The sequence below is a fragment of the Meriones unguiculatus genome, chromosome 4, assembly GCF_030254825.1.
Source record: "Meriones unguiculatus strain TT.TT164.6M chromosome 4, Bangor_MerUng_6.1, whole genome shotgun sequence".
NCBI classification, from domain to species: Eukaryota; Metazoa; Chordata; class Mammalia; order Rodentia; family Muridae; genus Meriones; species Meriones unguiculatus.
Genome location: NC_083352.1, coordinates 121893564 through 121919932, shown reverse-complemented (window position 1 = coordinate 121919932; position 26369 = coordinate 121893564). Strand labels below are relative to the sequence as shown.

The 26369-nt window shown below is 39.6% G+C and overlaps 1 protein-coding gene across 3 annotated transcripts in view; it reads right to left on the bottom strand.

The window, feature by feature from the left end:
* Positions 1-26369, bottom strand: part of Rbl1 (RB transcriptional corepressor like 1) — a 58041-nt gene that overhangs the window by 28421 nt on the left and 3251 nt on the right. For all 3 annotated transcript variants that reach the window (XR_002477444.2, XM_060382937.1, XM_021664113.2), the window contains exons 2-15: positions 25124-25257; positions 23402-23602; positions 23047-23111; positions 22822-22950; positions 22557-22717; positions 19664-19713; positions 18536-18722; positions 17406-17572; positions 15491-15603; positions 15251-15354; positions 6663-6800; positions 5165-5329; positions 4257-4389; positions 589-852 (exon numbers count right to left, since the gene is read on the bottom strand). Coding sequence is in view for 2 of the 3 variants with exons in the window: in XM_060382937.1 (XP_060238920.1) it covers positions 589-852; positions 4257-4389; positions 5165-5329; positions 6663-6800; positions 15251-15354; positions 15491-15603; positions 17406-17572; positions 18536-18722; positions 19664-19713; positions 22557-22717; positions 22822-22950; positions 23047-23111; positions 23402-23602; positions 25124-25257 (2011 nt within the window). In the remaining variant the exon portion in view is untranslated. The remainder of the gene's footprint in view (positions 1-588; positions 853-4256; positions 4390-5164; positions 5330-6662; positions 6801-15250; positions 15355-15490; positions 15604-17405; positions 17573-18535; positions 18723-19663; positions 19714-22556; positions 22718-22821; positions 22951-23046; positions 23112-23401; positions 23603-25123; positions 25258-26369) is intronic.

Here is a 26369-nt window from a genome sequence, read left to right as displayed (position 1 = left end):
AGCACAAAACGTAAGATACTAAGAGTGAACCTTAATGTAAGCTGTGGACTTTGGGTGGTGATGAGTCAGATGCTCACTGACCTACAAATATGCCAGCTTAGTGTAAGACGTCGATGCTTTCAGAGGCTTGGGGAGGGAGCAGGGACCATGACAGGAGGTGTATGAAAAGTACCTCTACCTTCCGCTCAGTTTTGCTGTGAATTTTAAACTGCACTAAAACACAGGGTCAGTTAAAAGAAAAGAACTTAGGTTTAAGAATAAAATCCTGGGCTGGAGAGATGGCTCCATGGTTAAGAGCACTTGCTGCTCCTGCAGTGCACACAAGGCTCAGTTCCTACGACTCACATAGTGACTCACACCACCTGCACTGCAGTTTCCAGGGAACCTGTTGTCCTCTTCTGGCCTCTACGGGCATCCGGCAAGCACATGGTATGTAGACATGTATGCTGGCAAAACTCTTATACACATAAAATAAAAATCAATCTTAAAAAAGGATACTAAGTTAAATCATGTGATCCAATTTAATAATAAGACATTTCTTAAATTTTCATCCAACTGAAAAATATACAGCAGAGATGAAGATGTTACCATGTAAAGGAACTGTAACTTTCCGTCCTGTTGTCCCTGTTACTGTGGTTGTGGCCATTGTCAGAAGGGCTTGCCCAGGGGAAATTGCTAAGCTTTCAGCAGTAACACTCGAAGGAGCAATTTTCAGTTTTGTTCCTTCTGCCATAATCTTGTCTGTAAATACTTCGTTTGGTGGGTCATCTCCAAAAAGTCTTCTCTTAGCACTTCCTGCAGCAGGAGAGCTGTACCGTTCATGGACAGAAATCGGAGACAATGGCTGCATATCTAGTAAACAGAAAAATAAAGGAGTTTAGAATGTATTCCAAAACAATAAATCAGGTTTACTTGTTCCTATGCAAAGCACTTGGGATCTAGAAGTAAACAAATGGTTTCCACCCTCACGGTGTATCAAGTCTAGCAAAACAGATACATAAGTCAATACAGCAGAGTGTAAGAGTTGTGACAGCTTATCTTTCCGCATTCCTGAAGGTCTGTACATAGCAATAGAGCAAACTATTAATGAGGGAGAAGCTGGGCGGTGGTGGCGCACACCTTTAAATCCCAGCACTTGGGAGACAGAGGTAGACGGATCTCTGTGAGTTCTAGGCCAGCCTGGCCTATAAAGTGAGTCCAGGACAGTCAGGCCTGTTACATAGAGAAACCCTGTCTCCAAAAACCAAAAACAAACAAATAAAAAGAATTAGTTTCTATCTCCTGTTATTACCTATTAAATAACATCCAAAAAGAAAGTGGCACAACCAAAACCCAGTTTGGGGTCACAGTTTGTCATCTCCCACACTCCCAGCACTGTAAAGGCAGTAGATGTGGTTTCTGAGTTAGTAAACACAGAATCTTCTTTAATAGGTCCATCAGAACACATGAACAAAAGTGATACATGCTAAGCTCACTTTGCCTTAATTTGAGGGTCTTCCCCTCCAATCAAAACCAAAGTGAACATTATAGATTGGTGAAATGGATCAGTCAATAAAATGTCCACATACAAACATAAGACCCTGGGGATTTGGAGCCCCAATCCTCACATAAAAAAGCCAGGCGTGATCACACAGGTCTGCAACCCTAACAAAGAAAGGGTGAAGGGGGACTGCAGATGGACAGACAGGCAGATTCCTAGTACCCTATTTGAGGACCTGCCCTGACTTCCCTCAGTGATGGACAGTGATGGGGAACTATAACTTTCTGCCCCAGGTTGCTTTTGGTGATGGTATTTTATCACAGCCTTAGAACCTAACTAAGAGAGCCACTAATAACATTAAGTCTGTAAAATAATAACAAAAATAGATTTTGTCTTCCAAGAGTCAACACACTCTCCATCGATCTATTGTTCAAAAGTTCAAGTCCAAAGCCTCTTTTGACTCAAGGAAAACTGTTAGTTGTGAGCCTCTACAATAACTGTAAGACAAGTTACATATTTCTGGATATTGCTTTGCCTTTGCTTTTAGCTCTACTTGGAAATCACTCTGTAGACCACACCAGTCTCACTCTGAACTCAGAGAGATCTACCTTCCTCTGCCTCCTGAGTGCTGGGATGAAATCACACACCATCACAACCAGCTCAAGTTACAGATATTTTCATGATACATTCAATCCTACATTATTGTCCACATTTTTTTAACCACTTTCCTGAACCAATTTCACAAGTATATACTGTGCTCCTTTTATGTTCTTTTGTGCACATTAGGCAAACACTCTACCACTGAACTAGAGTACCCACTATATATAATGCACTTTTCAAGTGAGGGCATCTTTGTACCTATTTTTACTTTTAGTAGGTGATTAGTCAATCTACTTTTAAAACATATATAATAAACATTAGTCCGGCAGTGATGTGTATCACTGGGATGGTTGGGGAAGCGGCTGTGCCTACATGGAATCTTTCACTGATTCTGGATTCCATAAAAGCAGCTAGGACTTCTTTAGTGCCCAGCAAACAAGTGATCCTTGTAGCTCCCAGACACCTACAAGAGTCTACTTGCATGACTTGAGTGTAAAGATGCCCAACAGGGATGCTCAAAGGTGGTGGCTCAAGGAGAGACTTGATGCCAGCCATGAAGTTGTCTGCAGACTCCCTGAGATACCTTTCCTTAACAGAGCACTTGCTTAGCATGGCTTCAGGGTCTGACCTTGATCCCCAGCACCCTACAACAAAATAAAAACTTACACGGAGTAACTTAGATGATGCTTGCTGCCTTATGTCATTGTTAACAGAGCATCTTTTAAAATTAATTACTAACTTATTCATTTTACATACCAATCTTAGCCTCCGCCCCCCTCTCCTTCTGGTCCCACCCTCCCTTCCTTCTTCCCCCATTCCCCCTCTCCTAAAAGGGCTTTTTTTTTTTTTTTTTTTTTTTTGCCCTGGCAAATTGTCAATTTTTAAAGTGTGTATGGCCCAGCTATTAGTATATTCATTAAACTGAATGTCTACCGTAGTTTTTCTGGTATTTGTAAAGTAACAATTTAACAGCAAAGGTTTTAACTATTTTAAAAATTTGGAATGCAAAGCACACACTTTCCTAGCACTCAGAAGGCTGAAGACAGAGGATCATAAGTCTGAGGCCAGCCTGGGATACATAGAAAAGCTATCTCAAAAATAAAAGAAAAAAAATTCAAAAGTTTCATAATGCAAAAGATGAGTGTGTCAGTTGGTATGTCACAAGAAAAACGAGATTGTATTCATTGTTAAGGCTTAAAATGTATAATTTTAAGAGTATAGATAAGTCTTTTAGGAGATGTAGCTCAGTAGTAGAGATTGATTTTTAATTGTACTTTAATTTATTTAGTGAGAAGGAGAATGGCAAGTGATGGTGCACAAGTAAAGGTCAGAAAACAACCTGAGGGAGTTGGTTCTCTCCCTCCAGCATGTGGTCCTGGCGAATCACACTTAGCTGTCAGGATTACTATGCACTGAGCAATCTTACATTTAAACACACATACACACACATGCAAATAAAAATGAACATAAAGTGAATGAACAAGTGAAAGATGAGTAAGACAAAGTAAAGTGAAACCAACAGTCTACAAAACACCACTAAGTTTGTTTGGCATTAGCCAGCTACTGCTGGGCATGGGGCAGGGCCTGAAATGTAGTGAGATTTACTTTCTCTTTTCTCTTCTCTCCTTCCCCCTCTGCCCTCCCCTCTCAGACAGGGTCTTTCTTTTTCCCTGCCTGGCCTGGAAGTCACTACGTAGACCAGGCTGGCCTCCAACTCGGAGAAATCTGCCTGCCTCTGCCTCTAGATTGCTGGGATTAAAGGCATTTGCTACCAGGCCCAGCCCAGAAGTGCTTTTTATATGAAAAAAGTAACAGGCCACATAGGTAGCACTGAGCTTATCAAATCTTGATAAAGAAATAACATGTTGGGCTGGAGAGATGGCTCAGAGGTTAAGAGCACTGGCTGCTCTTCTAGAGGTCCTGAGTTCAATTCACAGCAACCACATGGTGGCTCACAATCATCTATAATGAGATCTGGTGCCCTCTTCTGGTGTGTAGGCTCATCAGTACAGACTACTGATACATAATAAATAAATAATAAATACATAATAAAAAATACACCTTTAAATTTTTTTTTAAATTACATGTTTTACTATACTATGAAGTTCAAATTTTCTTTTAAAAAACAAAAAGGTCTTTGTCTTTCCCCTCAGTATTCCATCAATATTATACCTACCCTTTCGAAGACTCCCACTGTCAGTGCGAACTTCCTTAACTCTTGGATGTATTATTGGAGACATTGGCATCATGGGGAGATGCCCCTGTACATTTCCTCCATTTCCTATTTCAAAATTATTTGGGAATATAACCTACAGAAAAACAAAACAAAACAAAAAAAAAAAACAAAACAAAAAAAACCACTTCATTTTACAGAGATGAACCCGGTGATTGAAACTTATGAGAAAAAGAAACCTTAGTTTATTTTACTTTCTTTTCACTCCTTCACAAAAAACATAACGTTTTTCAAAGCTCTAACAGTTACAATGTGACCCAGCAATTCCAAGCATAGATAAAATACCATGAGGACAGATAGCCAAGAAAAAAAACTAAAATATGTCCATAGGCCTCATGTATGAATGTTCATAGCAGCATCATTCTTCTTTTGTTGAAAAGTTTTTTCATACATTTTGATCCAGTTTTTCCTTTCTCCCAACCCTTCTCAGATCCTTTGCATCTTCCCACCCACTCAAAGTTCGTTCTCTCTTTAAAACAAACAAAACACACACACACACATACAAATAAAAATGAACACAAACAAGTGAAAGACAAGTAAAACAAAGTAAAGTGAAACCAACAGTCTATAAAACACCACTAAGTTTGTTCAGTGTTAACCAACTACTGCCGGGCGTGGGGCCTGGCCTGAAATGTGGTTGACATGCCTAGTGAGACGCCATTAAAAAAAACTGATTTACCCTTTGCCAGCAGGTATCAACTGCAGATAGTTTTTGGGTTCATTTCCCCTTCTCAGTGCTAGGACACATCTGGCTTGAACTTAAGAGCATCATTCTTAACAGCCAAGGCTACACCGAGAAATCCTCTCTCAAAAACCAAAAAACAAATTATGCTCGCCCAGCTCTGACTTACTTCTTCACAGGAAGGAACTTTGTTTGCAGAAGCATGGAGAGCTTCCCACAGTGCAGAATTATTACTCCAAGCTAAACTCTCCAAAATCTGCTCTTCAATGCTGTTCAGGTGTTTCACCATGTCTCTGGAAAGCCCCTCCTCTGAGCGGATCACCACCTCAATAACCTAGAGAGAAGAAAGTTGAAACAGCAGTGAGGTTTGACTAATAAGCAATCACTGGTCTGGGCTTACAAACATGAATGACTCTAGCTTTACTGTCACACAGAACCCACATTGGAGCCATAATTCTGTGGGCTGCTAGAATCTGCGTATGTTATAAATTAAAACACAAAGTGCTTTTAAGTCTTTTTATCCTTTTTTTCTTTTTCTCTCATAAAACATATTTTAACTGCAACCTTCCCTCCCTCCATTACCGCCTCCACCTCCTTACTCCCACAGAGCCACTGTCCCTCTGTCTCCCTCCAGAAAAGAGCAGGCTTCCAAGTGCTATCAATTGAACATCTTTAGAATAGCACCAACGACAGGGCTGGCACAACAGTTACAAGCACTTTCTCCACAAGCAAGGGGACTGGAGTTCAGATCCCCAGAACTCGAATAAATGCTGGTGGGTGTGGTAGCCTGCCTGTGACTCCAGCCTTGGAAAGCAGAGACAGGGGATCCCTGGAGAAAGCTGGCTAGCAAGACTGGCTATATATATTGGAGGATCTGGGTTCCATTTAGAGATCCTACCTGAAAAGAATATGGCAAGAGGACAGGTGAGGAAGATCCCCAAAATCAACTTTGGGTTTCTACATGCACTTCTCCATAGGTACATGCATACATGTATTCACATATACCATACATAGAGACACATAAAAAGAAAACTATAGAAAAAATTTTATCACATATTTCAGATATGTCCATCTCCTGAGTGTTGGAACTACAGGCATGACTATAATCCTCATGTCTTCCTTTTTAATTGATAAAAATAGAGCCAATGGGTATAGGCTGGTGAATAGTCCAAAAGTAGTAGGAACTCAGTCCTAACTTCCCGTCTAGTTTCTTTTTAATCTACTTCCACTTTCCGATATTCCAAAAGAACAGAATGAATTATCTGAAAATAACGGCAGGTTTCTTCTCTAAGAAAAATACTGGCTAGTTCATGACTACAAAACAGGGAGAGGGCTTAGAGGTTCTGGAATAATCAACTTTCAGATCCATAGTAGTATCTGGGTCTGTGCTAAAGGAAGCAAGCCTAGGACAAGTGAACACTTGAAGTTAAATACTGAGTACTAGGTCACATTTGCAAGTCAGTGATTTGAAAAAGAACTCAAACTATAAAATTGGCTCAATTTATTCCCCCTTTCCTTTGTCTTTGCTTACACCCTAACAGGAATACTTATTATCAGAATACCTCCAGAAGTACTTTCTAAACATGGCAACTATGTTTCTTCAACATTAAGATAAATATGTTTATGTGAGGAATACATACCAGAGTAGGACTTTGCAATCACCTTACCTTATAAAAATAAAATGGTTGCAAATCAAGAACTTCAATAATCCAAGGGAAAGTACGGGGTGAGCTATAGGCAAAGAGCACAATTTCCAAACAACAAGCCACCAAGGATCTATGAAATATATCTTGCTCTAAGAGAACCTTGGGGAAGAAAAAGATCAAAATTTAGTATTTCTCAGTAATTTCAGCCTTGGCCCTTCTAGAGGAAAACCATAACCAAGTGAAGTTGAGAGATGAGGCATAGCAGGAGTGAAACCAATCCCCGCCTCCACATGTACACCATATCATGTGCTCCCCACACACGCTCCCACACATACATAAACACTTTTTTTGAGCTAGTCCGACAGGTCATCTGGTAAAAGCACTTGGCATACAAGCCTGACAGCTGAGTCTGATCCATGAAACCACATAAAACTGGAAGAACTGACTCCACAGAGCTGTCTTCTGACTTCTAAGCCTGCACCATGACATGGACGTGTCCATACACACATCATATACACAATATTTTTAAAATTTACATTCATCTTGCTTGTGTATGTGTCTGTGTGTCTGCACACAGTGTGTACCATGATGCCCATTTGGAGGTATTCATACGAGCTTCAAGGATCAAACTAAAGTTGTCAGGTTTGCACAGAGAGCACTTTTTACCTACTAAATCACCTTTCTGGACTCCAAAATTATTATTATTATTATTTTAAGATTTATTTATTTATTATGTATACAATGTGTGTTTGCATGTACACCTGCATGCCAGAAGAGGGCACCAGATTTCATTTTAGATGTTTCCAGCCACCATCTGGAAATTGAACTCATGATCTCTGGAAGAGCAGCCAGTGCTCTTAACCTCTGAGCTATCTCTCCAGCCTCAAAATTATTTTTTTTAACTTTTATTAGTTACACTTTATTCACTTTGTATCCCCCATAAACCCCTCCCTCCCACCAAAATTATTTTTTAAAGCTATCTACTTTCTTTTATCATGAATCAACACAGATCAACTAGAGAATAAAAAAGCAAAAGTTCCATCTAGGATAAAGCTAGAAGTCATCTGTAAATACAAACCACAAGTCACAAAGATCAAAAGAAGAAAGGATGATAAATGACTCACAGACAGAAGATATTCAAATATACCGGAGAGCGTGTGGACAGACACTGAAGGAAACTGGATGTATGAAACCTGGAGGAAGCAGCATCTGATGGAAGAGTGCAAAGCAGGAATAAGGCAAGGACAGATAGAGGGGTGATTTGAGAGTCTGCAGGAGTTAAGAGTGTGGGAGGACACTCACAACCAGTATTCTAAGGGTCAAACGAGGGACCTTTTGGAGTCTAAACTGTTCTCTAGAGGAACGGAACAAGACACTCACAGGTACTTAGGAAGAACCGAAAGTCTATAAATTGGATTGTGAAACTGTATCCTTTACTTGTCTTGCTCTGTAACACCAACAACCAGGCAAATACAAGACAGCAACAGGCGAGACTCTCATCACCTGAAACAACTGGATTTTTTCTTCACAGCTTATCAACTCTTTAGTGCCTTACTTATATGTTATAAGTGGACAATCAAGAATAACCCCAACATCTGCAGAAAACCTTCCTTGAAATATAGACCAAAATACACAGAAATACTTAGGAGACATATTGCGCAACAGAAGAAAACATTAAAGATATATAATTCACCTTAAAGAATAAAAAAGAAATGCAAGCTGGGCACAGTGTCACATGCCTGTAATTCCAGCATGGGGGGAGGCAAAAACAGGCAGATCTTTGTGAGTTCAAGGACAGTGTGGTCTACAAAGTGAGTCCCAAGACAGCCTAGGTTATACAGGGAAACGCTGTATCAAAAAAAACAAAAAAAAAAAAAAAAAGAAAGAAAGAAAGAAAGAAGAGAGAGAGAGAGAGAGAGAGAGAGAGAGAGAGAGAGAAAGAAATGCAAAAATTTAGGGGTATAAAATAGAGCATTTCAAAATAATGAAACAAAACAAACACAATGAATCACAGGACATAAATTTAAATTAAAAGGGCAGTTCTGTAGGATTGCCTAATGGGTGAATGTAAAACCCACAAAAAGGTACAACAGGAGACTAGGGTTGTAGCTTAGCTGGTAGGGTGCTGTCTAGCATTCACAAAGCCCTGGGTTCCCCTGGGTATGGGGAAACATGGCTATAACCCCAGAACTTGGGAGATGGAAGCATGAAGATCAGGAATTCAAGGTCCTGGTTATTTAGTGAGTTAGAGACCAGAGAGGTCAGCCTGGGTTTCATAAGACCCTGTCTCAAAAACAACAACAACAACAACAAAACAAATCTAGCATCAGTGATAAAAGATTCTGAAGAATTCTAGAAAGGCTGAGGCAAATGGGATCAGGAGTTCCAGACCAGCCTGAGCTATAAATCAAGCTCTAGGCTAGCTTACAGACTTCTGCAGTGAAAACTATTTAAAAGAGCCAGGGAAATGGTGGCACACACCTTTGATCCCAAAAGTTGAGAGGCAGAGGCAGTTGGAGCTCTGTGGTTTTGAGGCCAGCTTGGTCTACAGAGAGAGTTCCAGGATAGCGAAGGCTACATAGAGAAACCCTACCTCAAAAAACCAAAAACCAAAACTAACAACACCAAAACAAAACAAACGATTTCTGAAATAAAAACCAGTCATACACCATTAACAAAGAGCTAGCATGCCATTAAAGAAACTGGACAAGGGCTGGAGAGATGGCTCAGAGATTAAGAGCACTGGCTGCTCTTCCAAAAGTCTGAATTCAATTCCCAGCAACCTAGGTGGCTCACAACCGTGTATGGGGAAATCTGGTGCCCTCTTCTGGCGAGCAAGGTAGAACACTGTATACATAATAAATAAATAAATCTTTAAAAGAAAAAAAGAAAGAAAGAAAGAAAAGAAACTGGACAATAATGGAGTAATGTCTTCAAAGTCACAAAGTTAAATGTCAATTCAGAATTCTGCACACAGACAGCTACCAATATAGTGTGAGTAATAATAAGACATTTATGCAGACTTTTACAAGGAACTTAAAGGGGTTGAGAGATGTGCTTTGTGGCTAAGATTAATGGCAGCTCTTCCAAAGGACTGAGGTTTGAGTCCCAGCATCAACATGGCAGCTCACAAACTCCAGTCCCAGAGGATGCCCTGGCCTCATCCAGCCTCCCTAGACACTTCACACATGCGCTGCACAGCAGACACACAGGCAAAACACCATACAGAATAAAAGTAAAGGAAAAACCCTACAAAAGGAACTTTAACGTGAGAGAAGGTTTCTACATTGTGCTAAATTGCTGATATCTATACCAGGAGACTGGGAGTCAGATATATACGTATATTACCTAAAATAGTCATAAGAAAGGAAATACATACAGCTTTAAAAATGTTCAAAAAACTCATCGAAGACAGAAAAAGTGAGCAAGCAGAAGGACAGACGTTTATCTTTCTGCAGGCTGTATTTTTTAGAGCGGGAAAAGGGAAGGAAGAAGAAAAGGGTAGGGAAAAAACGGTACAAACATAAAACAGAAATAAAATGGTAGATTTAAGCCTTACTGCATTAATACTTAAACGAACGTGGGCAAAAATTACCAGTTATAAGACAGAAATGACAGAGTTGATGAAAGAAAGAAAGAGAGAGAGAGGGAGGGAGAGAGGGAGAAGGAGAGAGAGAGAGAGAGAGAGGAAGGAAGGAAGGAAGGAAGGAAGGAAGGAAGGAAGAGAAAGAAAGGAAGGAAGGAAGGAAGGAAGGAAGGAAGGAAGGAAGGAAGGAAGGAAGAAAGAGAAAGAGAAAAAAATGGGTGTTGCAGTGTATGACTGTAATTTCAACACTGAGAAGGCTGAGACAGGGGATCACTGTGAGTCTACCAGAACTGCATGCTAAGTTCAAGGCCATCTTGGCTACAGGAGACCCTCTCAATCATGCCTAAGGCTCAAAACTAACTAAGTAACTAGCAAACTAAATAAATAAATAAGGCATGACTTAAACATATGCTTCCTAAAACTCAAGTAATAATAGAGGTAGCTTAGAAGTAAAATAACAGAGAAAGATGAACCATGTAAACATTAACTAAAAGGAAGCAGGAACCATTAGAAACACTTCGTAGCAAACAAAATCACCATGGCCAGAGAGGGGACACTATGATGATAAAAGGGTCAATTTACAGAGAAGACAAAGGAGCAATCTTAAGTTTGTACACACTAAACAGCAGAGCTTCAAAATATATATATAAAAAAATCTGGTAAGATATGAATGAGACAATTTTACAACTATATTCAGAACATTTTAATATCCCTCTCCCAACACCTGAGAGAAGCAGAAAATCAGCATGGAAACAGAAAACAGCAGCATTATGAACAACATGACAGAAATAACAGAACTCACAATATCATGAAATACAACTGGACCTTTAAAGAACATTCCAGACAATGCAGAACATACATTTTCTTCAAGGTTCTATAGAACATTAACGAAAGTAAACTGTCTTAGGCTACAAAATATAGTGTCAATAAACTAAAAGAGGTGGATTCATAAGATATTTTATAACTGTAAGAATGTTAAACAGCAGTGGCTTTGTAAAGGACTTTCTGGTAGCAGCGTTTTGTACAGTAGATAGCATTTTTCTTTGTTTTTGTTGTTTTGTTTTAGTTTTTTCACTAAGTGTAGACTTGGTTGTTCTATAGACCAGGCTGGCCTCGATTTCACAGAGGTCCACCTGCCTCTGCCTCCCAGAGTGCTGGGATTACAAGCGTGTGCCACTGTGTCCAGCTCCACGGTCATTCTTTGTTTTTTTTTTTTCCTTTTTTTTTTTTAAGAGTTATTTATTTATTATGTATATAATGTTCTGTATACATAAACACCGGCACACCAGAAGAGGGCACCAGATCTCACTATAGATGGTTGTGAGCGACCATGTGGTTGCTAGGAATTGAACTCAGGACCTCTGGGAGAGCAGCCAGTACTCCTAACCTCTGAGCCATCTCTCCAGTCCAATATGGTCATTCTTAATTCAAAAATCTTAAATGAGAAATCACAGACCATAATTCTTAAGTTTTAAGTTGTGTGCTCTTCTGAGCAGTGTAACAGAACATCACACTGTCCCCCTCTCCCCTGCAGTGGATGTGAATCATCCCTTGGTCTAGATCCACACTGTATGTGCTACCTGCTTATTACTCACTTAGCAGTAGTGATGTTGATGTGGTATTTCAGTGCTTATGTTTAAATGGCTCTCATTTTACTTAACAATGACCCTAAAGTGCAAGAGTAGAGACAGTATTAATTTGGATATGACAAATAATAACCACAAAGTGCTGTGTTTAGGTGAAACAATAAAAGTACAATAAGGTACTTAGAGAGAGGTGGATAACATTCACCTAACTTTATTATAGGATCTTGTTACCACTATTATTAGAAGTAACTATTAGTGCTGCTTTCTCACTGTGCCTGTATAAATTAAACTTTGTCAGCCAGGCAAGGTGACATATCTGTCACCCCAGCACTTGGGAAGTAGAGCAGGATGATTGCTGCCAACTTTGACTACACAGAGAGACCTTGTCTCACAAAACAAAAACAGACTGGTGAGATGATTTGGCAGGTCTTGCCAACAAGCCTGAGGACAATCCCCAGGACCCACCATGGTGAAAGGAAAGAACCTAATGCTGCCATCTAACCTCCACACATATATTACAGCATGCATGCACATGGGTAAAGCCCATGCTTAATACATAATTGTTTCAAGCCCCAAAAAGCAATCAAATAAATGTTATCACAGATAAAAGAAACCAAAATATAGCAGTAAGAGCTATCTGAAAACTATGTCCCTCCCAAAAAAAGGGGGACCACTGTATCTTGATTTTTGTGCTAGTTACATAACACACATGATACACCTGTAGAAGGGAAGACACACTATTTCCCCGGTCAGCTTCTTCATTTTGATACTGTACTGCTTAAGCTATAATCCCTACAGAAAGATAATCTGCTACTTTTGCAACTTGGTATGAATCTGTAACTATTTCAAAATAAAAGCAAAAACTTTCCTTCTCCCTCAGGTGTTTCATTAAGGTGTTAGCATAAACCACAAATGTATGAAATCCAAGAAGAACCAATCCTAAAGAAATAAGATGAAAATTCCAGGGTAAAACAGAGAAACACTTTTGTAGTAGTTACATAGTATCCTTCCATAGCTACCTGTTTCTACTGGAACAGGAGAGGAAAGGACTCTGAGAGTGACCACACAGAGCACAGAGGAAAGGAGGCAAGAACTATCTTAGGACAGGCTTCACTTTGTAGAACATTTCTTTCAGGGGCTGGAGAGAAGGCTCGGGTAAGGGTGAGCACTTGATGCCAAGCCTGACAGTCTGGGTTTGATCCCCAGGACGTACATGGTGGAAGGAGAGAAGCTGATTCCTGCAAACTGACTTCTGACCTCCCCTTGTATGCCACACTATAGAATGAGACACAATCCCCCTAAATATATAGTAAAAACTAAACTATAACTATAGTACAAAACTAAATAGAAAACACTTTTAGTAGTCCTTGAAGTAATCAGAACTGGTCAGATGTTCAAAGAAAAATCTTTTTTTTTTTTAAGAAAAACAAATACTATTTTATAATTTAATAATCTTTTAGTTAGGGCTGGAGAGATGGCTTAGCAGTTAAGAGCACTGTCTGCTCTTCCAAAGATCCTGAGTTCAACTCCCAGAACCTACATGGTGGCTCACAACAATTTATCAATACTGGGATGCAATGCCCTCTTCTGGTATGCAAGTATACATGCAGATAAAGCACTAATGAAATAAATCTTAAGAATCTCTGAGTTATAAACAAATAGGTAATTGTCAGCTTTAACAGTTTGAGGGGCAGAGTGCTTATCATCAGGAACTGGGAATGCAGGCCAGAGAAAGCTCATTTATAGAAAGAGAACACTAAAGTATACCACGTCTCACCTTTCTCCTTTGAGATGGACAGCATGGATGTGTCAAAATCAACAACAGAAATTAAAAAATAAAATCTTGTCCACATCTGCCATAAACTGCTGATTCCCCACAATGGCCTACGGAGCCTGTCAAAACACTACTTCCAATAACAAAGCTCCCGGGGTTCCAATGCAAGCTGCACACTCTGTGTGGGCACCGTGTTGGTGTTCCTGGCTACATCGGGCCAGTGAGCAATGGCACTGCTTCAAGGCCTGCAGGGGGAGGGAGGGTCGTGCTCTTACTGCTCACTTTTGTATTCTAAATGTTTTCATTCAAAAACCCTGAGTGTGATTTTCTATAGCAGGCTTGACACTAAATACCAGATGCAAAACTTTCAGAACTGGTTAGAAAAGCTTTGGTCCTGTGGAAGAAAGTTCCTGATTCTTGGTTGTTGTTCTTCTTCCAGAGCTGAGGACCGAACCCAGGGCCTTTGGCTTGCTAGGCAAGTGCTCTACCACTGAGCTAAATCCCCACCCCAGAATCTTCCTGATTCTTAAAAAAAAAAAAAAAAAAGTATAAGGCAGGATGAAAAGCGTGCAAAGCTGCAAGCAAGTTTAGAATACAGCTAATGCCAAGTCACCTAACACCTTCTGAGAAAGAACTCATGCAAAAGAGTTAAAAAATGCATTATTAAAAAGAAGAGAGTTAGTTTTGCTTGGAAAATTAAAAAGACCTCTATCAGCACATTTACTATTTGAAAGCTTTTAAGAGGCTAAAGATAAATCTGCTCAGAGAGAACTGAAAACTAAACACCAGGCTTGGAAAACTCTGCAGTGCACACAAGCAGGCAAGCTCAGCTTGCTTAAGATGAGAGATTTCTTTACGTTAGTGAAATGGTTGGGAAGAGTAAACTGCTGAAGACGGACAAAGTGATCTCATTGTTAGTGGTTTAAAACAATCAGGCAACATCACTGAGCACTAAGATAGAAGATGGAGCTGTCTTTGTGATTAGGCATGAGAAAACAACTAGGTCTCAATTGTCTCAAGTTGTTGTCAAATTTAGAAATGATAAAGTTGGTTAATATTTGATATTCAGTTCCTTTTTCTGTAGCTCATGGACTGCTGCCCACTGAATACATTTCTATTGGTATTTTCAAGCCCTGATGGTGGAAATTCCTGCCAAGTTTCAGCTTCTAAGTCTGGAGATGAGACTGTCCATGCAGATGTGCTGGTGAATCATTCTGCCTTTGATGGAGGCCGACAGACTGATGCTTTTACACTGGTGACAGTTCTGTGCAGGTGAGCGCCCCTGTGTTCTAGGCCAGAACTGTTTTCACAGCCGTTAAAGAGCTGTGATATAGCTATGTTTTCAGAGAAGCTTCTAGAGTCATTAGTTAAGGTCTGATACCTAGGCACAAATCATGTGTATAGTTAATGGTTGTACATAGAAGTGATTGTTTGTGTCATAACAGCTTTTTATAGTAGGAAAAAGATTTACACATCTTTCTCATAATCTTTTTTCTTTTTCCTCAACTAAAAACTAAGAAATGATGTCAATAGTCTGTGCCGTTGGTTTTATTGTATAGAAGAAAAATTCTAGTTTTTGTAAAAAGAAAGAACAAACAAACCCCTACTCCTTCCCAAGTAAGGCCCTGAGACCTTGCTGTGGCTGGGAGGCAGGTTTACTTACTGACATGTCCATCCCATGAAGTCTTCGTGTTTCCTGGACCATTATCGTCTCTAATATTTTATAATACAAAATTTCTGCCAGTTTTAGTCTGTTTACAGCAAAGTCTATAGGAAATAAAGGAAAGCATGTGCTACTGAAATTGTGATGACAACTAAAAAGCAAAAACTTAATTGGTACATGAACTGTAAGAAAAGGGAAAGGATTCTACTTTGGGGGACATTCTCCATACCTAATTCTTACCTATGTGGGATCCTGGCTGCTTATCTGTGGACTGGGTATAGTGCTGGCAGAAAGTCTCTCCTATTCCTTTCAGTATTTTTATAATGTTTTCCATAGGATTCCGCATACAAGATCTATAAAATACAAGAGAAGCCCACTCATCACAAAAAAAAAAAAAACAACAACCCAGCATTCCTCAAGATTCTTCAAGAATCACCTTAGGGTTGGGATGTAGCTCAGGAAAAAGACTGTTTTGTCTAGCACACACATGGAACACACATATACACCTGCATACACACCTGCACATGCACTGCACATGTGCATGTACACACACACACACACACACACACACACACACAGTCTAGTGAGCTTAGCACTGAAATATAAATTCATGAAGATCATGAGTTCTACATCAGCCTGGGTTATAGAGCTTAAGAACAAACAAAACTCAAAAAAACAAAACCTAGTAGTCTTTAGCGGCCAAAGTTCTATTTCCAGGTATGAGTTTATAAATGTAAATGTACGTTAAGCTTTATATATATAGCAACACATAATAAAGATGGCTCAGCATCAGTTAGAAACTGACGACTTTGTAGTGTGACTTTTCCCCCTTTCTTTATTGGTGCCTATGTGTATCCATGCCTTTGTGTATGGACATCAGAGGTCAGCCTTGGGCATCTCGGAAATGGGCCACTGTGTTTTCTCACCAGCCTGTGTTCTCAGGTTAGGTGAGGCTGGCTAGCCAGCAAGCCCCAGGGATGGCCTTGTTTCTGCCTTCTTGGTGCTGTGATTTACAAAGGCATGCATCACACCCATCTTCTTTAATGGCTTCTGGAGATCAAACTCAGGGCCTCAGCACGTCACCAAATGAGTTACCTTCCCAGCCCTGAAAGTTATCTTTTAAAACTGTGCAGGGCTCCCATAACAAGGACGTGCTCTCCTTCCTGCTTAGTCATCAAGGGAAAGAGAAGGAGTAAGCCATAGTCAGGTGCAGCCTAGGTTATGTGATGGGGATAATTCTTAGAGGACAGCAACAGTGGCCTGGGCCTGGAGATGTAGTTAACTCTCTCCCTAGCCCTGCTTGCCTATTTTTGAGGTAAGGTTTCATGTAACCTAGGCTGGCCTTGAACTCCTGATCATTATGCCTCAACAGAAGAATGGAGGAAAGAGCTCAGTGTGGAACACTATTGAGTACAATTACAATTTTATTAAACATACCCCTTTCCCAGTACCACTTTTTGTGGACAGCCATACCAGACTCATCCACTTCCCTTTCCTGACCACTAATTTAGCATCTCTCTCTGATGATCATTATTTTTCTGATTCTCATTATTCTCTTATTTCATTAGGAATCAGGAAAGAATGATCTCTGATCTGACTTTATCCTACCACCTTTACCAGGAAACAGACTTCTTAAAAAACAATTCCATAAAAATCCCGTTATATACTATCCCCAATAGGTGATCACTCTCATTTAAAATGAACTCGGGTCCACAAGACAGCTCAGTGGGCAAAGGCAATTGCCTCTAAGCATAAGAACCTAAATTCAATATTCACGATCCGCATGGTGGAAGAAAGTTGTCTTCTGACCTCTAAAAACATTCCATGGCACTCAACCCTCCCCCCATAAATATATAAGTGAATGAAAACCATCAAAAGAAATATTCAACTAAGAAAAAAACACAAATTACCCTTATAAGAGTAGAATATCAGCACTCAATAAACTTTCAAATACACGTGAAAGCCTATTATTTTGCAAAATAACAATTTTCAGTTGGTATTTCTGCCTAGATGTCAACATATTTTATGATCAAATTGATGTAGTGAAATTTGCCACATGCACTGCCAGTCTCAAAATTTCTGAATATATTAACACATAATTGAACAAATATTCTAATTTTAATAAAACATTTAAAAAAAATAGCATTATACGTACTCAAAAATATTCAGAAGTTGCTCACTTGGTGCATTTTTTAGTCCAGCCACAATACTCTGTAAGCGGCTTACACTTTGAGTAGCTGAAGCAACAGGTGTGGTGACTGCCTCTTTTTCTTGCAAATACCGCCGCCCAGTAAGAGGGGTAGAAGGCGCAAATGACCGGTTCTGTTGGGAAAGATGATGTGTGAAACTGGCAAGCCATTTCCTCTGTTTGATGCACAGTGCATCCGCCTTCTCTCTTCATCACCTCTCTCTTTTCTTCCTTTCCAGGGTACACACCAGATGTCTAGCAATGTCATGCTACTGACATCTGTACAGCTGAGTCATACTTCATATATGTAGTCTTATTTTTCTCATACAACATACCTGAGATATACTGTATACTTATTTTAATTTTATACATGAGGAAACAGGGAGTTAAGTAAAAAAAATTTGTCTGTGCTAATGAAGTCAACAGAAGAGTTTGGAAGCAGGCTCCCACTCTACGCAGGAGTGAATTTTCCATTAGACTTTGTCCCCTAACAAATCTCACAAATAAACATGGAATTAAGCCTGGGCCCTCAACACTTCAGTCTACAGTTATATAGCAAAAGTCAGAGAAAGGCAGTTGTGTCAAGTGTAGGGAACTAAACTACAATTCTGAAGCAACACATATTAACATAGGCTGAATGGAAGCAAAGAGACTGGTAAGAAAGTTTAAGTAGTATGTCAAAAGACACATATTGGGGCTGGAGAGAAGGCTCAGAGGTTAAGAGCACTGGCTGCTCTTCCAAAGGCCTGAGTTCAATTCCCAGCAACTACATGGTGGCTCACAACCACCTATAATGAGATCTGGTGCCCTCTACTGGTGTACAGGCATATATGTAGGCAGAACACTGTATACATAATAAGTAAATAAATATAAAAGACACATATTATGAGCTAACCCAGGTATGCTTGGAAAATATATAAAATGGGACTAATAGCCAGACTGAGCACTATAATTTAAAAGTTACCTTTTAGAGCTTTCACGGGAAATCAGAATTAGTAGGAGAGATGCAATACTTAAAAGATGCCTCTGCTGTTAGCAGAATGACAGAGAGAAAAGACAAGTATTATTCAGAACTGAGGCAGGTTAGGCCACATTACCTTTTCAAAGTGTTGCTGAAGGTTGCATTCCACACTGGCCTGTGACGTCAGTTTCCCAAAAGGGGTGTCTGCAGTGAACTTTCGAGGTGTTCCAATTTCCTCCTCTGCATCTGCTCCCAAAAAGATCCTCTCATCAAAGTCCCCAACAGTTAGAACATACTCTTCATACTCCTTGTTCACAGCTTTGCTGCAAAGAGAATTGTCTTAAGCTTCCAGAAGAAAACTGAGCTGTATAACGCACTTACCTCAGTATGAAACGAAGATTCACTCTGTAGCTTGGGAAAAGTGATGACTTTCTATGTTTATGACCTTTGCTTATCTAATAATATCAGAGGTTGCCACCTGATTATGAACATTTACGATAGCCACAGCAATGACTTCTCTTGACGTACAGGTCAAAGGAGACTATAGACTTAACCTTATGACAGAGGAGCTGACCCAAGAACAGAGTGTGAGTGTAACATCTGATCACGGAGGAACTCATAGTGGTTTTGAAATGAGGACATTATCAATTGCTAATGCAGATTGACTAGAATATAAAACCAAGCACAGATGTCATTAGGTGTATTTCTGAGTTCTCACGGGAGTATAGTAGTTTCAAATGCGAATGTTTCTTAAATATATTTAGCTAACAAGGCTTAATGACAATTGTACATAATGCCATTAAAGCAAGATTCTGAATTTGAAGGAATTAGCTTTATATTTAATGTTTTACTTAACAAATTTCAACAAATCATTATTGCCAGTCTGTGACATGCCAGACACTATTTGTATTAGATATTTACCTAATAAATATCTAATAGGTAAGATCTCATGTAGCCTAGGCTGGCTTCAAACTCACTATGTTGCCAAGGCTGGCCTTGAACTTTTTTTTAATAATTTATTTAATTTTATTTTATGTGCATTAGTATGAAGGTGTCAGGTCCTTTGGAATTGAGGTTACAGATAGTTGTGAGCTGCCACGTGGTTCCTGGGAATTGAACCCGGGTCCTTTGGAAGAGCAGACTGTGCTCTTAACCACTGAGCCATCTCTCCAGCCTGGCCTTGAACTTCTGATGCTCCTGTAATGTCCCGAGTGCTGACATTACACACAGGTATGCACCACCATAATCACCTATAAAAACTTACCTATTATCAGTAAAACTGGAAAGGTCCAAGAGACATTCACCTTTTAAAATCTGCCAATAAAAAAGAATTTAGGGAATACTAATAAACACAAAAAAAGAGATTTCTCTTATATTTTATATCTTCTGACCTCTGAGGGATCTTGCACACATGTGGTGCACATACATACACACTCAGGCATATACACATAAAATTAAATAAATACTTTTAAAAATACTCCATGGTTAGTCTATGGCAGTGCTTTCCAAAAAATTTTAAATATTTTTATTCATTAAGAATTGCATACACAGTATTTTGACCATATTTACCTCCTAATTCCTCCCAAATCCATCCTCCCTCCCTTCACTTTTTAAAAATAACCCATTGACTCCAACTTGTGTTGCCCATTTCCCTGATGTAGACTCACCCACTGGAGTATGGTTAATCATGAGCCACACCTTTCCAAACACAGACTCTGCCTCTCCTGAGGCAATCAACTAACCATCGTCCCTTGTTAGGGCTCAGGGCTCTCCCTAGTCCACATTAGAATGTTGACAGAATTGACCTTGTGCAGGCAACCACAGCTGCTGTGAACTCAGAGTGGAGTGCTTCTGCCATGTCCAAAAGATACTGTTTTGCTCTGGTCCTCCCTGCAAATGGTCCCTGAGCCTTGGGAGGGGATGTGAAACAAATGTTCCTTTTGTGGCTTAGCATTCTACTCTGCACCGAGAAAGCATTTTAAACAAATGATTTCACCAGTAATTGTGGTGATAGAGAGCCATTATATTTTTAAAGATTTATTTATTTTATTTTATGTATATGAGTCCTCTATCTGCATGCCAAAAATGGGCACCAGATCTCATTATACATGGTTGTGAGCCACCATGTGGTTGCTGGGAACTGAACTCAGGACCTCTGGAAGAGTAGTCAGAGCTCTTCACCTCTGAGCCAACTCTCCAGCCCTGAGAGCTCCATTATTAACAGCAGTGTACGGGAAGGGAAACTAAAGTGACTACTACAGGCTTCAGGCAAGCACAAGGTTTAAACGGAGAGCCAGGTATGCTGTAGAGTACATGCTTCCAATCCAGAAACTTAGGGTGCTGGGCAGTCAGCTCAGTGCCACAACGCTAGCCTGGCACTTACATGGCCCTGGATTTGATCTTCAGTACCGCAAATGGAAAGCAGGAAAGACCTTGATTCCTATTACTAGTGAGAAGGGAAAACTACATAGCTATTAGCAGTTCCATAGATCTTAATTAGACTTAGGTTGTTGTTAAGCTGTAACACAACATGGAAATGCCTTCAAGAGCAAGGGTCCAATATACATGAATGGAGAGAGTTGAATGTACATTTGCCTTCCTAATAGTGATTGCCATCATTTAGCTTGGTAATAGTTTACCATAGATATTCCAGCCCTAAATTGCTACAGCTTCTTGTTTTTAAATGTTATATATATATATATATATATATATATATATATATGTTTTAAATGTTATATATATATGCTTGTTACTTAAATAATAAATTGAACAAGATAAAAGTATCATTCTATAAGCCAAACAAAACACCTCTGGCCCTAGAATTGAAATACCATCCTTTCCAACCATGTGATCCAGAACACATGACTAGCCTCCAAGTATGAAGAAAACGTCATGGGCCTGTGGAGTAGCTCAGCAGATGCAGATGTCTGCCACACAAGCCTGGTAACCTGAATTTGATGCCAGAAACCCACTTAAAGCAGGCAAAGAACTAAGGTTGTCCTGACCTCCACACATCCTGGGGTATGTGCACCCATATATACACAACAGTTATCCATGCACACACACAATAATAATACTTTTTAGAAAGAAATGTTTAAGCCAGGCAGTGGAGGCACACACCTTTAATCCCAACACTTGGGAGGCAGAGAACAATCAACACTGAGTTTGAGGCCAGCCTGCTCTACAGAGCTAGTTCCAAGACAGCCAGGGCTACACAGAAAAACCCTGTCTCAAAAAACAAACAACAACAATAAGTAAGTAAAAATCTCTTCATACTAAGTAAGGGACCAGAATGATGACTTAAACCAAATCCTTTTACCGAAAATAAGTGACAAGGTCTAGTTGAATTATGTGACTCAAGGTTAAAGAAAAAAGTTAAAAACTCTTCCATGATAAACTAATTCAGAAACATAGACAATTAATTGGGGAGAAATTTCAGAATGCATGTAAGTAGCCTACAAACAGTTTTCTACTCTATTTATGTGAAATTAGAGCAACAGTTGTAGCTGAGGGTAGTGGCACATGCCTTTAATACTCAGAAGGCAGAGGCAGGCAGATCTCTGTGACTTCAAGGCCAGCCTGGGCTACATAGTGATTTCCAGGACAGCCAAAGTGAAAAAAAAAAAAGGGGGGGGAGGGGTTGTCTCAAACACCAAAAAAAAGGGAAAAAAGCAATTCTGATATAATATTACAATACTTTTAATAAACAGCAGGTAGTCAAACTACTTATGTCAGAAAATCAGTCAGCTTACTCTGACCTCATGCTTTTCATAATCCTTTATCAGGAGAATGCTGGTTTCTGTCAGAACCCCCTAAAATTGCTGACAGCACATTTCCCTGACATGACATACAACTAAGCACTTTCTTTAACCACTCAGCTTCTCTTGTGACTAGAGTCAAGGTGAGTCACAGCAGACACTGAAACTTGGGACTGAAAGGCATTGGATCCCCTGGATCTGGAGTTACAGGATGTTGTAGCTCCATGTAAGTGCTGGGAATTAAACCTGGGTCTTCTGCAAGAGTAGTAAGTGCTATTAACTTCTGAGTCATCTTTCTAGCCCCAGACCAGGGATATCTGAGCACAGGTCTAGAATGTTAAGATTCTTTCCTTTCAGGTTGCTGCTGACCCCTAGACATCCTTATTTCATTATTAGTACCTTCTTATCAAAGAGTTTTGAGATGTACGGCTTGAAGTAATGCTCCTTTATCCCTTTGGCTTCTACTGGAAGTCCATCGTGCAGATCACAAAGCACTGCGATGATGCAGGGAGGCTCTTCCGCAGCTCTGAAGTCAGGAGCGTGGAAATCAGATGGCAAACCTGGTTTGCCAAAAGCATGAGGGGAACAGGAGGGACAAAAGGACAGTTAACTTTAAATTTTTCTCTAAAAGTTAGCAATTACTTTTCAAAAATAAGTATTTTACCTTTAAATGATGGATTTAACAAGTCTCGTCTATTTGGGCACATGAGAGCATTGGCAAAAATCAGGTCCAGGCAGCACAGAAGTAAATGATATGAGTTTACTAAATCATCACCAATCATACGAAAATTACCTTCATAAGAAAAAAAAAGTTAAAATCCAGAAACCTCTCAGGTCAAACATCACCAAAGCCAGAGTATAAACAGAAAGCACTGAGAATATAACTCACCCTTAGTGTAAACAAAGAGTGTCCAGCAGAAATTAAAGAGATCCTTAACACTGCAAGGAACCCTCCTACAAGGAAAAATGTGTTGTTTTCTTAAATGGCTTTTTTTTTTTCTTTTGGTCTGACTAACCCGCTAAGCATGGAAAGAGAAAAGAAACAGTCAAATTCCATGTGCAATTCCCCTCAGGTGGACAGGATGGCTCAGAGACTGATTTGGTGAAGCTTTTCAGTATGTATTAAACAATCAGATTTAAAAAAAATAATAGATTTGTCTTTGCACAAAGGTGAAATGCAGACTTTTAAAATTAAATTCTCCTAATAATTTTGCATCACAAATATATGAGAGTAAGAGTCTCACCTCTGTTTCCTGCTTCGTGGCAACTTTGGTAGCTCTTCGTATGGATTTTGAAAGATATCTAAAAAGATGGGCTCAAATTTTTTAAAAATTACAGTAGATACTTCAAAATTTCTTTCTAGCCTTTCTATACGTTCACGGAATTCTTGTGGTAGGTTTGACATGTCCATCCACTTCTTCATCTTACTAAAAAACTGTATTAGGCTTTAAAAAAAAAAAAAAAAAAGAAAGAAAAGGCAACTTTAAAGTTAGTCCATATAATGGATTGAAAATGGCACATTCTCTTCATGGCTAAAAATCTTTGTTTTAAAAACCTACATTTATGAAAAAGCAAACAACATAAACCCTCACCCCTAGCTCAAATTCTCACTCCCGGCACTACAAATTATACTGGTTCCCAGGATCATCACCGAGACTGACAAAACCAAAGTGACAACTGTAGTGGAAGTTTTAGCTTCTTTAAAAACTCAGTTATGTTACAGAAACGTGTTTTAATTCCAGGTGTGGGATAGGAGGCTGCTTTAGTTTGTCCAAAGCAGTTAACTATGGCTGTCTTGTGCTCTGAGAGGGGCGTGGTCTTTGACAGCTACAGATAGTTTAATTCTGAGGACTCTGAGATGGTATAAACACCAGAGCCCAGCAGGGGGGACAGGGGCACTTGAAGGAAGAAGGGAGCTGCTGCTCTGCTCTCCCTGCTGCTGCCCACCATTGCTGCTGGTTCGTCCTGCTGCTGCATTTGCCGTTTGCTGGACTGCTGGATATCCTGACTACAAAGATTGGACTTGCCTCAAGGAACTATGTCCCTAAACAGCAGGAAGTAATAAAGAGACATACCATGACCCTTTCCCCTCTAACCTTCTTTCTCTCCTACCTAGTGTAGGGGGATTGGAAAGTATTAGGGTGGATAAGAGTTGGAAGGGAGGTAGAGGCATGAGGAACCCAAATAAAATAGAGTTAAAAATAGGCGCTACAGACAGCAGTCTTCTATGACGCAGGCAATAAAAGCACCTACCTATTTCTTTCATCCTCTACACCTACGCAGTGTTCTACATGTCATTTATGAAGTAAATGTTAGTCAACAATTTATAGGTTCACAAAGTTAGTTTGAAGAAAAATCAGACTCCCAAATGAAAAGCTCTTCACAAAGAACCAGACTATTATGGTTTGGGAATAAAATTCAAGTGTTTGAGTTCTTTTTGTTTTTGGAGACACGGTTTCTCTTGTAGCCCTGGCTGTCCTGCAAATCACTCTGTAGATCAGTCTGGCCTGGAACTCAGAGATCTGCCTGCCTCTGATTCCCAACTGCTAGGATTAAAGGTGTGCACATACCTTTGTATGTGTGTATGTGTGCATACCATGTCTGAGCAAGTGCAAAAGGCAAGAAGGAGGTATCAGAACCCTCTGAAATGTGAGCTGTGAGCTCCCTGATATGGGTATTGGGAACCAAATTCAGATTCTCTGGAAGATCAGGAAGACCTCTTAAGCACTGGGCCATATCTCCAGAACCTCCACTTTAACTTTTGAGATATAGCTGTCATTTTGACTGGACTGGCTAGCCAAGCAACCCCCAGGATTGGCCTGCCTCAGTCCCCCAACTCTGAGGTTCCAGATCACAAGAAACCTGGCACCCATGCTTGTGTTACAAATACTCTTACCCACTAAACTACCTCTCTGGCCCAAATTTAGTACTTCTAAAACAACATTTGGGAAAGCAAAACGTTTTACCTTAACTTAGCTGAGCGAAGTATTCTGGTCAGTGAAACACAGTTCCCTTCCATGACACCCTTTCCCACTGTAGGAATGATGCTCTTGCGGCAAGCAACATATAATGAGCATGCCAGCCAGTGTATGACTTCTCCCTGGAGGCCAACAAACACAATACAGAGACACGTTCAAATGCTTGTCTGGAAGAGGCCTTACAATTTCATCTGCCTAAACCCTGACAAAATAAGGCTAACACAATTCCAAGTATCAGTACAGACCTCCACATTCTTCTCCTTGTTCTTAGAACCAGAGCATGAAAAATCAGAAATTTTGCTAAGTTCTAAGTCTAAAAATAGATCTCTCTTTCTTAATTCCAAATTTAGTCTTCCTGATAGAATTCTACTAACATCTTTTTGTATTATCTTTCTCAGGTTTTTTGCTTGCTTGTTTGTTTTTTAAGACAGGGTTTCTCTGTGTATCTTTGGCTGTCTTGGAACTAGCTCTGTAGACCAGGCTGGCCTCAAACTCACAGAGATCTGCCTGCCTTTGCCTCCTGGGTGCTGGGATTAAAGGCGTGCAGCACACTGCCATTTTTCTCAGTTTTAAAACACCAATCATATTCTTGATGATATTTATTCTTTTCTATCACTTAAGTTTTATGTTTCTTTTTAAATAGTTTGGCAGAGAAAAAAATAGATTAGAAAGTTGGCAAGGGTATCACATGTTGAAAACATTAATATTTATATTAGCATATAATGTGCTATATTAATATAATAAGGAGCATGTTAATATATCAAGACAATATTTTAGCATTAAAACCCACAATATGAAGGTATGTCTATGTCATTTTTGTGAAGTAAAGATTTGGGGCATTATTTATCCCATAGTAAGTTATCTTTAAACTACTGAGCATAGTTCTCCATCACCATAGCTATCTCGGTTTATAAGCTCTAAGGAAAGTAATGTTTGTTAATTTAACACTTAATTTTCTGCTCGACTTCAAATGTCTTCAGGCTGAAGACACCTTATGACTGCATGAAAAACAGCTGAAGTCTGAAGATTAAGAATTATAGACACAGACACCAACATGGCTACCTAAATATGACCACCAACAGACATGCTAATGTAGAAGGCAGAACTTAGACAAAAGCTACAGACAATTAAGGAATACTGACAGAGGAAGAAATAGCACATTTGATATTGGTTCTTCAACATCAAATGGTCAGCCCAGAAAATATAAAGATATGCACCAAGCAGGTTGTATTTA